Source organism: Lissotriton vulgaris, chromosome 7, assembly GCF_964263255.1.
Source record: "Lissotriton vulgaris chromosome 7, aLisVul1.2, whole genome shotgun sequence".
Classification (NCBI taxonomy): domain Eukaryota; kingdom Metazoa; phylum Chordata; class Amphibia; order Caudata; family Salamandridae; genus Lissotriton; species Lissotriton vulgaris.
In genome coordinates, this window is record NC_141695.1 from 1,525,245,128 (window position 1) to 1,525,262,449 (window position 17,322).

The window sequence follows — 17,322 nt, forward strand, 5'->3', positions numbered from 1 at the left end:
GGAAGAGTTCCTTACTAAAGATACTTCAGGAATTATTACTTTACTCTTTGCTTCATGGCCTCTTATTTCATTTACGAACAATTCAGATTGCTCAATACCCTTAGCGATATTTAGTACAGCACTAAGGGAAGACTCAGTACCCATCCACAAACGTTCTTGGATCTTTTTGCTCTTGGTACGCATCATAATTTGATCCCTCAAAACCTGATCAAAATTAATGGTTTCAAAAGAACAAGAGCCAGCCAAAGTACGTAGAGCAGCTACATAAGTCTCAATAGATTCGTCTTCTTTTTGTACCCTAGAATAGAACTTAAATCTTTCCATAACAGTGTTGATTTTCCTTCCAAACCTGGTATTAAGTTGCTTAATAACAACCTCAAAAATATTTAAATCACCTGCACCTACATTTTCAATGGGCGGTAAACTTTCTAATTCTTTGAGACCAGCACCACCTAGACAGTTTTTTAACAAAGCAAGTTTCCTTTTAGGAGAACAACCATCCTCCCCCACTACGTCTACATAGGCTAGGAAAGTTGGATACCAAAGATCCCATTCCACTTTAGGATCACCAGCAGAAGGTAAAAAATGTGCTGGTGAAGTAATATTATTAGACATTTTAAAGTAAATACAAATAAAGGAAAGAAAGAAAATAACAAAAGTAGTCACCGTTGTCTAATTGCTTCAGTTGTCAAAGGCATGGTTGTCCAGTCGATTTCATTGTTTAAAGTTGATAGATAACGAGAAGTAGAACGTTTTCCAATAGTCAAGGAGAAAAGTTAATGTTTACTAAAAACGAGATCATAATATATGAATAATAGTGGTAGAAAGTAAATTAATGTGAAGGACAAAAAGTTATCGAGTCAAACAAAGCTTAAAACAGGCTTCCGATTTGATATCCGTTGCTATGGAGACAAAATGGCTGCTGGAACGCAACGGTGTGCGTGGGAATATGATGACGAGAGCGTGATGATGAGGTGAACGCGTAGGAACCAAGTGCGCTGTGAATTGTTGAGCGCACAGAATTCAGGCGCGTAATGAAGAACTTCCAACAGCAAGCAATGCCCACGCGAGCTGAAAGGTACTGTGAGTTAGTCTTTTTTGAAAAATGCTTCCCAAGGAAAATGTCAAACGTAGAAAGTGGCAAGGATTACAACGGAGAAAGGCAAGAATCAAAACGGAGTTTCACACAGAGAGGTATAAGCGTAGACTGCAATAAACGAAGAAATCGTAGGGCAGGTAGAAAAAGATTTCTAGATGTTAAAAGTAGTGTCGAAATAGAAAGGCAGCCGCAGGTGCAATCAGAGCACATAAGGTGGTAGAAACTGCCGCTGATGCTATCATTCAACACATAAAATGAAATATAAAAATACCTTCAATGGGTCTTTACTGGAAACGGTGAACGCTGTCTCCAAACTTCATTTTAAAAAAAAAAATATTTGCAGAAGTGGGTCCTTTTCTAGCTTCACGCTTTAGGTATCCCGATCGTCGCCAAGTTATGTTGTAATCACGAGGAGACAGGTTGATACTTGTCAGAAGTTTATTATCAGGAGACAGCTCGTACAACCACCACGAACAAGTATACAGCCTTAACTGAAGCTTAACAGAACATTACTAACCTAAGAATGTCAAAGTAGAAGAAGCCATAACAATTCCAAATAGAACATGGGAGATGGAATACTACAAGCAGGGATATTGTGGCCCTATGAGGCCCAGGAGTGGAGGAGAGAATACAAGGCAGGGGTCATACAGTTAAAGTCGGAGCAAGGGGCCAAGAGGCAGAAAAATCAGCCTCTTACATGCCATTGCTGCCAGTGTACTGGAGCTGCAGAAGCTCGATGTGTGTTTCATGCTTGAAGAAAATAAAAGGACCTGGGGAGGGCCTGGAAGCCACAGGAGCTTATCGAGCTGGCTCTAACTTTGACCTCTGCGTTTATCATTTTGTTGTTCTGCTCTGGGGAAATTAAATTGCAGGCCCCAGCTTTTCCATTGACCCTTTCACTCCAATAAACTGCTCAACTGCCAAGGTCACTGGCTGTGGCCTACAGGGTTGAACAGCTGTGTATCGTATTCCCATAAAACTGTCTACTTGTCCTTTGGACAAAATGCGAATTAAAACCTCTTGCCCTCCTAATAAATCTAGATGTCTTGGGCGGCAGGAGATATGAATTCCCCACCGCTGAAGGGGGTGAGCACATTATTGAGTTCTAATCTTGCATTGAGGTTTGATGGATTTTTGCGGACTCTCTTTTCTCCGCCGATACCCCCTCTCCCTGGGTTGTTGGACAATCTGTTCCCTGCTATGACAAGTAAACCTTAACCTGCAACACTCTCTCTCCTATTGATATTCTGGAGGGGCATGACCCGATGAGCAGGCTTTTGGGTGCTTGGAAAATTGTGAGGGAGATGTGAGCTGAAAACACGTTTTAAGGCCCGAAGGGTGATTCTCTTTTCCCTTTTTTTTCTAATTTATAATATAATATATATCGGTGGAATTGTAGTTCTGAGAATTTTACCCTTAGACTATAATTTCCTAAAAAATTGTAATACTATTCTTATGTTTTTTGAGGTTGTTTGGAAGGTTTGTTATTGATCATCATTATTATTGTTAAATGAACGAATAAGATGATTTGATTTGAATGGTAGCTAGATAGATTGTTTATTGAAAAAGATGGATAGTGTTGATTTAGCAATTAAATGGCCTGTAGTCTGTGCCAGGAGGGATGGTTCATGAAGATTTGTGTGGTTTATCTTTGGTTTGCGGTGTTTACCTGTGTAATGGGATTGATTTTTTATTGAGTTTAGTATATAGGGGTAGGAAGCTGATGCAGTGCTTGACAGCCTTAAATATATCTCTGCTTTTGTTGCTGCTTCTAAGATTATTTTGAGGCAGTAGTCCTCTTTGGCTATACTAATGTTGTTTATGCTTGCTGTGCATGCTGCATTGCTTGGAATTTGTTTATATTTTTTTATGTAGTATTAATGGATGAAGCATGGTGGGTTAGAGGATTTTGGAGTAGTGAAAGCATGGGTATCTGCTAAGTAGAATAATTTTGTATTTAGTGTGTGTTGGTGTAATCTGTACGGGAGTCAAGAGTCTGCAGCCTGTCAATAACTTAATTATTGGCTGTTGTGCATTTGTATGGAGGCAAGTGTTCAGCCATTCTGAATGGGATAGCACGGCTATCAGTGCTCACACTGAGACCTGGATGCTGCCTGCTTCACTCTTGATTGTTTCTGTCTGTGGTGCCAGACCTGGCTACATGCTTCTGCTATACAGAGAGTTTACACAAAATAACCTTCAATTTTCAAGTCCGTGTGCTTCATCTGACATGTCCTGAGCATGTAAGTCTCACATGTCCTCTTTCTTTTTTTGTGTGCCAGATGATCCAGGCAGTGATGCGGTAGCCTGGGAGGCCAAGGCACACCGTTTGCAGGCTCAGCTGGAGGCTGCTATGGATGAAATTGAGAACATTAAGGCTGTGGCGACCATCAGTGAAAGCACCAAGCAAGAAGCAATCGATGATGTGAAACGACAGTACCAGGAGGAAGTTGCTTCAATGCAGGCCATCATGAAGGGTGAGACTCCATGAGGGTCACTGAGACCCATTTGAGAGGACAGACTATACCAGGGGTCATGCAGGCCATCATGGAGGATTAGAAAGCTCAATAGATTCAAGGGAAGGTCACCAGGGCCACTGACAAGTTGATCTTTAGGGTGTTGTACCAAACCTGGTCTTCAACCATGTTTGCCTTGAATGACACAGTCTTGGACATTTGTATACCTGATCATAGCTCTTTACTTTTTATATTGTGTCAGAACTATTGTTGCGTATCTAACTAGAAAAACAATTTAATTCACTGGACTTGGATAGAAATAGATCTAATATTTCTTTACCCCATCTATATTTTTACTAGTAAAGCATTAATCGAATGGACACTCATCATGCAGATTATTTTTGTGAAGCCTTTCTAGCTGTCTGATCAGAAGCAAACAATTCACCAGCACCAGGTGAAGCTATATGGCTCCAGTCGTGGAACTGCGCAACTCCATATCTTTTGTCTACTCATCACATATGTGGGATCCAGTGCCACCAACATTTTTATAATTTTGTTCTACTTTTTTCTATCACTAATTGTTTTTACTAGGCCCATGCCTCCTCTTAAGTCTACGTGTATTCAGCCTTGTGGGAAATGTGGCCAACAGATGCTGGTTTACTGACCAACACCCTGAGAACTTGGGATTCCTTGAAAATAGCTGAAAAAAGCATGTGCTAGCTTTGTGACTGAATTCATCCTAATGCAATTAGAGAGACATAGGCCAAACTGTATTGGGTTTGAAGTGGAGGCACAGAACCCCATTGAAAAAGGCTTTGCTGGAAAGAAGGATATTGCACAAAAGTCACAGGGAACATATGAAATTGTCATCTTCATTTTGAGAGTAGGGCGAGTAATGAAGAAAGAAGCCCCAACAGTGTTCTTCTTTTTCCTTCTAATTGATTTCTAGTCTTGAAAAGCTTCTGGTAAGATTTCCGACTGCTCTGCCTCACCCTACCTGGTTGAGGCATTCTAGCAGGTCATTTTAACCTCTCCAAAAGGCACTTAATCGCCCGGTGGAGCCAATATGTTTCCGACTGTGCTTCTGGCACCTATAGACCTTGTGTGGCTCCTGTTTTGCCTAAAGACTTTAACGTTGTTGCCTCTGAACTAGAAACAAGTCAAGAGGTCTACTTCTACCATAATTCTGGCGTTGGCAGTCCTAGCAATGTTTTCCCTGGACGGAGCTATGCGCTTTGGCTAGTTTTAGGATTCTCTTTACTGATCTGTTTCTTAAATCTTCCAGGAAACAAATAGCTGATTAGTTGGTTGGTTGATATGCTTTATTTCGATACATAAAAATATCTTAAAAGCAGTACATACAATAAATATTTAAAAAAGGTATTCAGCAAATGTACATAACAATACATCCAAAGAGATAAAAATGACAAAACATTAGGATATGTACAGTTAAAAAAGAATGAAATTGGTATGTACAGTTAAAAAAAAATTAAATTGATACAGAAAGCCTATTTGATCGGATCAACCAAGACCATTTAAAAAATTTTGAGACGCCACAAACTACAAGGGGGAAGTGTCTGTTAGTAGAATGCGTAGGGCCACTGAATATTGGCGGGTGCCAAATGATCTGCACACAGGTTTGAGCCAACGCTTTCTTGGGTTACAATAGTCTGGACATTCAAAAAGGATGTGGGCAACCGTCTCCACCCTCGAAGAACATAGGGCACAATAGGGGGAGTGCTGGGAGGTCAATTTCCATCTCGATATCAAATAGCCTACTGGTAGGGTACCCACCCCAAACCTAAAGTACAGAGCCCTATCAAATGCGATGGAAACCAAGTCAAGATAGGGTTCGTAAGCCACCACGTCTTTGATTCGTAAGAAAGCTGCGGTGGAATTGCAGTGTCGTGGGTTACTAATGAGTTTGAAAGAGACCCAGTCCCAGTACAGTTTCTTCAGGGTGGCTTTGGGTGGGGCAGAGCGAGTAACCCATGCTTCGCCCAATCCCAACTCCCCCAAAAGGCTTTTGACATCCCTTAACCACTTTATCCTATGCCAACCCCCCATGGCCATCACCTCGGACAGGCCCTCAGCGTATGAGGCGAGTTCTGGGACCCTCCACAAACGAGCCCACAACAACAGGGGCCATAGTCGTGCCTGATCTGCGATCGATCTACATCCCAGGTCCAGTAGTACAGGGACTGTGGGTGTGCTCAAGGGAAGAGCCATTAGGTCTTTCAAAAATTTGCTCTCCACTTTGGCTAATACCTCCAAATTACAAGTGCCCCACAGCTCAGCCCCATATAGTGCAGCGGTGACCCCTCTAGCTTTATAAATATCAATAACAGGGGCCATACAATGTTTGGGGGAAGAACAGTGTTCCCTACGTAACGCACCGCCAACCCTTTTGTGTCTGAGTAGCATTTTATTAATATGCGGGGCCCAGCTCATGGAGTCACTAAGTAGTCAAACTCTGCTACCTTCTCCAATGGACAGTTATTCAGGACCGGTGGACGCCCTAGTTTCCTGGGGGGGATTCATGACCAGATATTTGGTCTTATCGATATTGATCACCAGTCCCCTCAGGGAGCAGAACTCCTGGAAGCGGTCGAGAAGCTTTTGCAGACCTTGGGGGGGTCTTTGAGATGAGGAGAGTATCATCCGCAAAAAGCATAGTAGGGATCCGGATGCCCGCCAGGGAGGGTGCATCGGCCGGTTCTTGTTGTAAGTACTCCACCACCCCATTCACATACAAAGAGAATAGGGTGGGGGCTAGCACACATCCCTGGCCGACTCCCCTACACACCGGGATCCTAATGGTCTTTTCCCCCCCTGTGCCCCACTGCACCTGTGCATAGTTCCCTGAGTGTAGTTTAATTAGGAGCGACAAAAGGTAGGGGGGCAACCCCATGTTCTGCAGGACCCTCCACAATTCCTCCCTAGGTACCAGGTCAAAGGCAGTCTTCAGGTCTATGAAGGCCAAATAAAGACTGCCCTTGCCCAGCATCACTACCTTCCAGTGCAGGAGCATTAATCTGAAGGCCTGTTCACTAGTTCCAGTTCCCGACCGGAAACCCGCCTGGAGGTCTGACAGAATCTTATTATCATCTACCCATTGGAGAAGCCTCCCCAGGATCGCCTTCCCTGCCACCTTCTGGGAGGAGTCTGAGGCTTATGGGCCTATAGTTGGCAGGGCTGTCCCGACATCCCTTTTTGAATATCGGGACAAACTCCGCCCCTTTCCAGGAATCGGGTACAGCACCTCCCCCCAGAATTGCGTTCAGTAGGGAGGCAAACAACTTGCCCCATTCTTTGGGGAAGGCTCGTAGCAGGTCGCCAGGAATCCCATCTGGTCCTGCAGCTTGTAGTGGGACCAGGGTCTTTATTACGGCTTCGACCTCCCTAGCGGTGAAGGCATCGGGGAGGCCAACCATTGCCTCGACCACCGGGGATAAAGTATCGCTGTTGGCCCCGCCAGGTAGGGAATAGAGGGCCTTAAAGTGGTTATACTAACTCTGAGCTGGAATGTTACAAGTGACCAACGTGGCTACCGGCCTATCCCTGTTCCTGACCAGGCTCCAGAAACCCCTGGCATCCCTTCCTATGCTAGCTGCCAAAAGGTACGCCCAAAACTTCTCCTCCCACTCCTTTTTCGCTGCCTTCAATGTCCGATAATAATACTTTCTTGCAAGCCTGGTAGCTACTTGAGATTTAGATTTAACTGCTCTCACCAAGGCACCAAGGCTTTTTTCATAGCCCTACATTTTTTTGTATACCATCCCTGTTTGGTAGGCGGTCTCTCCCTAGTGTGAGCTCCCAAACACCTACCAGGAAGAATAAGTTACTTAATTCCCTGGTTAGGTTGCAGAAGGTCAACAAGACCTCTTCAGACACTTGGGAAGACGAGTCTAGTTTGTTCGAAGCTGCAAGCAGGAGACACCCTATGGCTGCCACTTTCTCTGGGGATAAGGTAAATTTAGCCCACTTCAACCGTCGGCCACAGTTAGAAATAGTGACTGCCTGGGGGTTGGGGGCCATGTGGGGGAGGGGTTTCTCCCTTCCCTTAAGCCACTGGGGAGAGAGGACAAGAGAGAGATTGTGGTCACTCTCAATTGTTGAAATGATCTCCATATCCCTTAGATCACCCCATAAACGTACATCAAGAAGGATATAATCTATTCTAGATGTATGATTTGGCCTATTATAGGTGTGGGCCCCTATCAAATCTGATTTGGACCTCCCATTGACTGCCCTCAAAACAAATTCCATATTAAGGGAGTTAATCTGTAGAGCCACTTGAGTCCACCTCTTGATGGGGGGGCAAGGTCAGAGCAGGGATCCACTGCCTTGAGTCCTCCTCATCTGTGCCTAATGCATCATCCGTATCAAGGGGCTCGAACGTGCAATTGAGGTCACCCGCCACCAAGATGTGGGATTTAGGGGCGCGCCGCCTAAGCAGTCCTTCCAAAAGAGCAATGGTGGCCAATTGTGTACCACCCTTCGTTCCTCTAGCGTAGATGTTAAAGATGTCCAAAAGCAGGACACCCTGAGAGTCCTTTAAGGTGATGTTAAGGAGGTCGGGAGTGTTAGTAGGATGCTCCTCCACCTTACACTCTAAAGAAGTCTCAACCCAGATAAGGAGACCACCCGAAGGGCGTCCCTTCCCTGCCACCGGGGGAACAGCTGGAACAAAGTGGGTTGAGTATTCCACCTTGTGACAAGGCTCCCTGCACCAGGTTTCCTGGAAAATACAGATGGAGTAACCCTCCACGAGGGTATTCCAATCCGGCAGGCCCAACTTCCTATCAATACCCGCGATGTTCCAGCTGCAAATCCTAAGGACTGGATCCACCACAGCTCTCTCGCCGCGGAATACGGGACCATCTCCACCCTCCAACTGATCCAGGGTTCCTATTCCGCTGTCCCTGCTTGATCTCCCATGGGACGCGTTATCTCCAAGTACAATAATAGGTGCCATTGAGCTGTCAACCAGGATGTTGCTGACTGCTGATACTTTAAGGGCTGTGCCAACTATACCCATACTCTGTGCCCGGGTAGCCTCCCCATTTTGGACATCGGTTCAATATCCTGGAAGGCTCCAGTCAAACCCAGGCCATGTAGCACATGGGTGAAACTGGGGACCAACTGGATTATCAAGATAAGATGGGCCACTACTCCAGCCCCTGCCAGGATATGGGCAAATGGAGATTGCAGCAGGCCTTGGCTAAAAATAGGTCAAATCTACTACACCAATGCTGGGACCCCCATTTGTGTCCCTGTGGTTACAAATAACTCGTGCTACTCTACTGTCTTTGAAATTAACTATCACACAGTCCCCTTCAAATAGCTTTTTGCCATAACCCACCCACCCACCCTACTCTTCTTACTCCCAGGATCAGCCCGTCAGCACCCCTGGGAAGTGGTCTGTTGGTTTTTAACCAGTGTAAGGTTTTATTTTTGAGTGTTTGGTGAGATTCGTATTGTCCATCCTTCAAGATTGGTACATTTGTAAGGATGGCGACATAGGGATGGCAATCAGGGGGCAGATTAACCGGGGGGCACTTTGGGGCAGTTTTTAGCACAGAAACCTCCGGTTGAGTGGTCCTGGATATACTGGTGGAGGTTGGGACTGGACGTGCCCGATCAGGACCCTTGCCAGAACCCTTCGCCTTCGATGTGCTCGTGTTATTGCCAGAGCCCTTCCCTCCCGGCGGCTTGGCCTTGCTAGACTTCGTCGCCTGGGCTTCAGGGGGTTTGGGGATACTCATAGGTGCATGGGCAATCAGGGTAGTGCTCACTGGGGTATCCACAACGCATACTGCAGGAGCATTTTCAGACGCCTGCAGAATTACTGTGTTTGCTGTGGATGTTGTTGTGGGAATTAACTGCGGGGATTCCGGGATCACTCAGTTACTAACTACCCCTCCCTGACCGTCCTCCCTCATCCTAGAGTGCAATTTGATTAGGGTTTTCAACAAAAATAAGTTATCCAGGATTGTCTGTTCGAACCTGTCCACCCTTTCCCCTAACCCCCTTATTCTGTCAGCTATCGGGGACAGTAGTGTTTTTTCATCATGTTTTCAATTTGTGCCAGTGTTATCGGGTCATGGCTAGCAGCCAGTTGACAATTAAGAGGGGGGGCTACACATGCTTCCTTAGCTTTGGTACCGGGATGGTGGCCCCTGTTTTCACTAACGTTATTATCCGTAACTAAACCCTCCACCATTGTGTTTCTTGTACCCCTACTTCCAAGCTTCTTCGGTCTCTTATATAATTTAAAGAAGCTACCTTTACGCGGGCTAGCAATCCTTTTCCTTTTGGCGCGAGAAGGGTTCTTGGTTTCCAACACCGGTAAGGCCAATGGGTGTGGAGAACCTGAACCGCTTGGAGAGGATGCCGGGCATGGTGAGGGGGCTGGAACATCCTGGGAACACAAGTCCAGTCCACTACCAACTACTGGAGCGGGCATGGGTTGCGCTACCAGGTTCTCCAGCCTATCAATACTGTCCCTCAAAGAAGCAATTCGTAACTGATCAGATGTAAGGGAGGTGGGGTAGAGGGGACCAGAGCTGCATACTGGTGACTGGACCTGGGCTAATAAGCCCAGAGAAGAGCGCTTTGGCGGAAGCTGTTCTTGGGAAAGGCGGCGCTCTGTCATTACAATCTCTTTCTCGATCACTGCAGCTACCCGTGTGATGAACTGGTCCATAGTTCCTATAATAGTACTAGGCCCTGCCTCTCCCCCTCCCCTTAGAATTTTCCCCGAGCGTGTGGACATTGATAGTAACAATGGGGGTATAGCAACACACTATACCTGAAGAAGTCCAACCCTTACAGCCGGGAGTAGCAGATGACAGGGGGGTGTCCCAGCCCAGCTTTGGCCAGCCCCGGACTGCCACAGACTGCCCGCCCTTTGCTCGGCGTCCCGCGAGACTTTAGACGAGCTGTTGAAGTAAGGGGCTTTGCAGGCAGGGGGCGTGGCTACCAGGGGGTGCGGCTGCGATGTTCCTGGCTGTGCAGGGACTCCTGGGAAACAGAGTCCCTGCCGCGCACCACCCCTGAGGCTACTGCTGTGCTCACCCTCTCCACAAAGTCCGCTGCCACAGTTTCTCAGTTCTGCCCTCTGACCTCAGCACGAAGCGGCACCCGCGAAGCGGGTGCGGCGAGCAGCAGCGTCTACTCCAGAGACCCACACAGAAAGGCAAGCAGAAGGATCCAAGGTCAATATCCTTGCTCCATTATGTGGCGGTAAGGTGAGCGTCCCACAAGCTCACAGGGAGTGCCTTACTTTAAGCACCTGGACAGGCAGGAGGCGTGGCTACCAGGGGGCACGGCCGTGATGTTCCTGGCTGTGCAGGGACTCCTGGGAAACAGAGTCCCTGCACCACCCTTGAGGCTACTGCTGTGCTCCCCCTCTCCACAAAGTCCACTGCCACAGTTTCTCAGTTCCGCCCTCTAACCTCAGCACGAAGCGGCACCCGCAAAGCGGGTGCGGCGAGCAGCAGCGCCGACTCCAGAGACCCACACAGGAAGGCAAGCAGAAGGGTCCTAGGTCAATATCCTTGCTCCGTTATGTGGCGGTAAGGTGAGCGTCGATTAGTTGGTTGAAGCACAAATACTGCTTATCAAAAGATTAGACCTTGGTGTTTACATTTGGGTACATTTAGTATTGTCACAGAAATAATACTGTTCGAGGCATATGAGCTGCAGATTACACACTATGCATAAATGGTCACCTAGTGTTGGGCCCGGATGTTTGCAGTTTGTTTTGTTGTAGAAAAGTCTTTGGAAATCACGGGCTAGGTGACTCCTCCTTTGGATGATACTGCACATGGGCACCGGCTCCATCCCCAGATTGTTTTTTTCCGCCACCGGGCTCGGATATGTTTCCAGCGCTCCGTGTTGGAACCGATTTCCTTCGGCGCGCAATCCTCACCAACTTACAGAACTTAAGTTTCGAACGCTTTTCCAGTCGACGCTACTCTTCAACACTGAAAACTTCGATTCCGGTCGTCGTCGACGGCCTTTGGGCCTAACTAGGCCTCGACTCCAGCTCATGGAAAGGACGCCATTTAAAAAGTGTCCTCAATGTGGGTCCAAGTTTCCCCACACCGACCTTCATGAAGTGTGTATCCTTTGCCTCTCCCCGGAGCACGAGGCCAGAGACTGTTCCGTTTGTGCCTCTTTCCGCTCCAAGAAGACTATCCGGGACCGAAGAGCGAGGTGAACAATGGCTCGATCTTCAGGTTCCATTCCAGACGACATCTTCGAGGAAGGCGTCAACATTCCAGAACAACACAACGTCGGCAGTAATTCCGAGGCAGAAGACTCCGAAGTCGAGGACATCACTCCAGCACAGCAGGTCGTAAGTAAGACCGTCGACCCCGACCCTTCCTCGACACACCCAAAGAAGGCCCCGGTCACACCCTCGCCCTCGGGTGCACACCGACAGACTGCTTCTACTGTCCCACCTTCGGGCCCGGCTGAGAAGCTAATGAAGCCTGCAGGCGACTCTGGCTCGAGTCGGCCTTCGCACGGTGCCGGCGCACACTTACCGGCTCCGAAAAAGACCACTGCACTGGCCACGCCGACATTAAAACCATCGGCACCGAAACATACCACTAATCCTTCGGCACCGTAACTCAGGTCGGAACCAAGCAAACCCGCTTCGGATTCCAAAAAAACACCGGAACCGAAAAAACCCTCGGAATCGAAAAAAGTTTTGGAGCCGAAAAAGACTCCTGCTTCTCTGGTTAAAGACATTGCCAAAAAGCCAAAACAAACCGATTCAGTGCCAAAACCATCTTCCGCACCAAAAGACCGGCCTCCTACAGAGGACTTACCATTTCCAGATCCTGTTCAAAAGACTCTAGCTAAAGATCCAATCACTGGACAGCTGATTTTGGCTTAAAAAAAGCGGCCACTGGACACACCAGCTCCAGCTCCGCATTCAAAGAAGAAGGACATGGCTACTTCCCCTTCTCTTTCACCTGTATCCTCACCACATCCTCCCATACCACAACATTCCCCAGCACCCTCTATCATACCAGACGATGACAACAGGGATGATAGCTCTGATGACATGGGGGGGGGGGTAACATGCCTGATCCAGCTACTCCTACAGGATCACCTGGACCGTGGGATGATTATAACACCCCAGATGTCCTAAATGTCCCTCAGGATGACATACACCCCTCAAGGCCTTCCCCACCAGAAGACACTATCGGTTTCAATCAATTAATTCACAGGGCTGCGCAATATCATGGGGTAGACATGCATACAGACCCTGTAGATGAAGACTTCTTAATGGATACCTTTGATAGTGCACAAAGGTCCTCGTCCATTTTACCATAGCTTAAAGGAGTCATTAAGCATGCTCCTGAAGTCTTCAAAGACCCAGTCAGAACTCTGTTCATTAACCCTCGCATAGAGAAAAAATATAAAGCTGCTCCCTCAGAGGTACAAAAGGGGGTGGTAATGGACAGAGCATCTGAACCAATCAAACACTCACACCCAGTCAAAAGATCTGGGTTTAATCCAGCACAGTTCTTTAGCCCACTCTGCCACCCCAGTTCAGACATGGCTATATGCAAATCAGTCTGACCCTGTGCCTCATGGGAACAGTCCAGCCCGAACTGCCAAGCCATGCCTTTCCTGGACCGGAAACAAGCTTCCGAGGACCGGTTTCTGGCATTCCAGCCGTCTTCAGCCCGGCTTGCTTGAATCCAGTGGCAAAGTGAGCAAGGGACTCGCGTCTGAGCATACCCTGCCACACTTATGGCGACGAAAAGCAGTACAAAAGGGGGTGGTAATGGACGGAGCATCTGAAACAATCAAACACTCACACCCAGTCAAAAGATCTGGGTTTAATCCATCACCGTTCTTTAGCCCACTTTGCCACCCCAGTTCCGACATGGCTATATGCAAATCAGTCTGACCCTGTGCCTCAATGGAACAGTTCAGCCCGAACTGCCAAGCCATGCCTTCCCTGGACCGGAAACAAGCTTCCGAAGACCGGTTTTTGGCATTCCAGCCGTCTTCAGCCCGGCTTGCTTGAATCCAGGTAATGGACTGAGCATCTGAACCAATCGAAGATCTTTTGACTGGGTGTGAGTGTTTGATTGATACAGATGCTCCGTCCATCACCCCCCCTTTTGTACCGCTTTTGGCCGCCATAAGTGTGGCAGGGTATGCTCAGGCGCGAGTCCCTTGCTCACTTTGCCACTGGATTCAAGCTGGCTGGAATGCCAGTAACCGGTCCTCTGAAGCTTGTTTCCGGTCCAGGGAGCCAGTTTCTCCATAATTCAAGGATCTCATGCTTAAAAAATCCACTCGTTTGAATCCAAATGCATGTGTTTATTTCTAATAGCTAAGAGGAGTTCTTTTTAAGTTGAAGCCTACCAGAGAGAGTTTCTGTCTAGTTTCTAAAGGTTTCTTGGGACATTCTGAAAACTGATCTAAGAATGCACTCCGTCCATTGCTTACCATTGGCTTTGTGGTTTGTAACTCAAATTTGCTTACTTTCTGTATGCTGGCTTTGTTTTAAACTTTCCACCTTGTCTTTGTCCCTCCCATGTAACATAGCCTGTTTACTGTGTTCTTCCATGAGTGCTCTCTTTCATTTAAAAGGCCTTCAGATTTTGTTCTTATCTTGTCGCATTTGCTGTGCATTCAAGGACTGAGATTAGATTTCATGCCCTGTCTTCGATGAAGCTTGGTGATTACTTATCTTTCTCTGACTAAAAAGCCAGAGGATTTATCTGACAATCTGGGGGTGTGAAATAAAAGGCTTTTTTATAGCACACAACAGAATTAAAATCTCTAAATTAACTGTGCAAATATTCCATTATATATTGGAATTAGGAAAGCACATACAAAGCACTTTTAATGTAATTTTGAAGTGTCCTGTAAACAAATATTTTAATATGATGCAAATAAATCAATACCACCACGTGAGGCGGCAATCTCCACCCGGTTGCGTCCTATCTAGTTCACATATTTGCATAGGGTATACTATACCAGACTCAGACTCTGCAAAGCAGGACTGATTGCATCACCACATTCCCTCCGGTGTCACTCGGAGGATGGCACCTTCATACATACGATCTAGACATGCCCCGTTCTAGAACGTTTACGGGGGGGGGGGGGCTTGCATGTCTAGCAGAGGTATTGACATGGGAACTACTAAGATCCCCAAAACTCACACTCTTACACTGAATGGATGGCATAGATGAAAACCAATATAAAAGACATCTCCTCTTCTTAGGATTCATATTAGCAAAACGAGACATTGCTCGGCAACGGAAAGCAGAAAATAGACCACGAGTATCGCTTTAGAGAGTGGGCATGGACTACATAAGGGACTTGGAACTTCCAGTTTTCATTCCCCAAGACTGCCCACAGAAGCATTCCAAAATTTGGACTAAGTGGGCCACCTTTAGACGCATTCCCCTGGAGATATACAAGGTAATAGAAGGTCAATCAGATGGCAAGGTAACAATAAGTGTGTGAGACTTGCAAATGTATTGCCTAATTAAAAGGCACGATTACCGTGAAGCAAGACATAGATTGTTAATGCTATATAATATGGGGCACCGTAAGTATTCGGTTAATACCAGGGTTACAGTATAATTTTTTTTGTGTGTTGTTCTTCAGACTGTTTAAGAGAAGATGGGGACTTGTGATGACCTTTAAGTCTATTTTAATGGGATGTGTATGTGTCATGTCACTTGAACGCTCTGTACCTTTACAAAATCAATAAAACATGCCCCCCCCCAAAAAAGTCAATACACCAGGTGATGCCATTTCCACACATTGTTTGCGCGCTTTTTAGGTTTATCAGTAAAACTATATGTCTTTGCAAATGCAAGGCTAATGCAAGGCTAATTTCAACGGAAAATGTGTTGTCTGTAATGACAGTGCACTACCACATGCTCCTCTCAACGCCACTCCACCCTACAACACTCTATTGTTTGACGTTCTACTGCACTATATGCCACTCTACCCCCTCCTCTTTACACCACTCTGCACCACTCTACTCTATTCCACGCTACACCACTTCTCTCTACGCCACTCCACTCTATACAACTACACTCTACGGCACACTGTTCCACTCTACGCCACTTCACTCTACTCCTCGATACAACACTCTTTGCCACTCCAATACCCACCACTTTGACACTATATACCACTTCAAGCTAGGCCAGTAGACTCTCTAAGCCACTCCAATCTACGACACTCTCCGCCACTTCACTTTACGACACTCCACTTTGTAACACTCTGTGCCACTCCACGCCACTTTACCCCAAGCTACGATACCACACTCTATACCACTCCACTTTGACACTCCGCTCTACAACATTCTATCTATGCCACTCTTCGACACTCCACAACACTCTACACCACACTGTGCGACTCTATGCTATTCCACTCTGCTACACTCCACCCCACTTTACTCCACTCTACGACACTCCATGCTATGCCACTCCACTCCACTCTGTTCCAGTCCAAGGCTCTCCCCCTACACCACTTCCCTCTGACACTTTACCCCACTCTACAACACTTTACACCACTCTACAACACTTTATTCCACTCTACGTTATGCCACTCTGACACTCCACTCTATATCCTTTTACTCAACATCACCCCACTCTACAACACTCTGTCACTCTAACCCACTCCACTTTGTGCTACTTAATTTTAGGCCTCCCTACTACACTCTATGTCTCTCTACACTACAACTCCACTCCGCTCCACTGTGAAACTCTGTTCCACTCTACCCCATTCCACTGTATGCCGCTCTACTCCAATGTGACATTTTGCTCTACTCTACGACTCTTTACTCCACTCTATAGAACAACACTTTACTCCCCTACCCTGCACCCTTTTACTCCCCTCTACACCCCTCCGCTTTTTGCTCCTATGCTGTACACCACTCTACAACTCTCTGCAACCCTCCACTCTCTACCTCTTGACCATATGCCCCTCTGCTCTATGCCCTTCCATGACATTCTACGACACCCCTCTCTGACACTCTATGCCCCTCCATAATAGAACACTTGACTTCACTCAAATCCTGTGACCTTCTAAGCCTCTCAGCTGTAGTCTTCTCCACTCAACGCAACTCTATTCCTCTCTACTCTGAGACTTTACTCCACTCCACTCTACGTCACTCTACAATACTTTACTCTACGTAACACCACTCCACTCTGCGCTACTCCAATTTACGACATCCTACTTCACGCCACCCTACTCTGTGACACTGTACTCCAATCTACATCCCTCCACTCTACAATACTCTACTCTTCTCTATGCCACTCCTCTCTAAGCTCCCCAGTCTACGCCTCTCCACTCTACAACATTCCACTCCACAACACTATGCCACTCCACTCTCCGTTGCCCTTCTCTACTTCACTCTTCTGCATGACACTCTACAACCCTTCACTCTACGACCCTTCACTCCAGTCTGACTATCTACTCTACCACACTCCACACTATGTAACGCCAATCTACGCTACTCTACTCTACAACACCCTACTCAACTCTGTGCCACTTCACTCTACGACACTGTTCTCCACTCTACGACACTGTTCTCCACTCTACGACACTGTTCTCCCTCCATGCCACTCTTCTCCACTCTGCTCCACTATGCCATCTACATCACTCTGCCACTCCATTTTGCGACACTCTACACCAAACCACTCTACTCCATCCTACATCACTCTGCTTCACTCTAAACATCTATACCACATTTTACTCTACTCAATA

At 46.9% G+C, this 17,322-nt stretch overlaps 1 protein-coding gene across 1 annotated transcript in view; it reads left to right on the top strand.

The window, feature by feature from the left end:
- The window catches only part of RABEP2 (rabaptin, RAB GTPase binding effector protein 2), a 305,401-nt gene that overhangs the window by 36,831 nt on the left and 251,248 nt on the right, over positions 1 to 17,322 (top strand). The window contains exon 2 of the mRNA XM_086932395.1: positions 3,382 to 3,576. Within this exon, the coding sequence (XP_086788521.1) occupies positions 3,382 to 3,576 (195 nt within the window). The remainder of the gene's footprint in view (positions 1 to 3,381; positions 3,577 to 17,322) is intronic.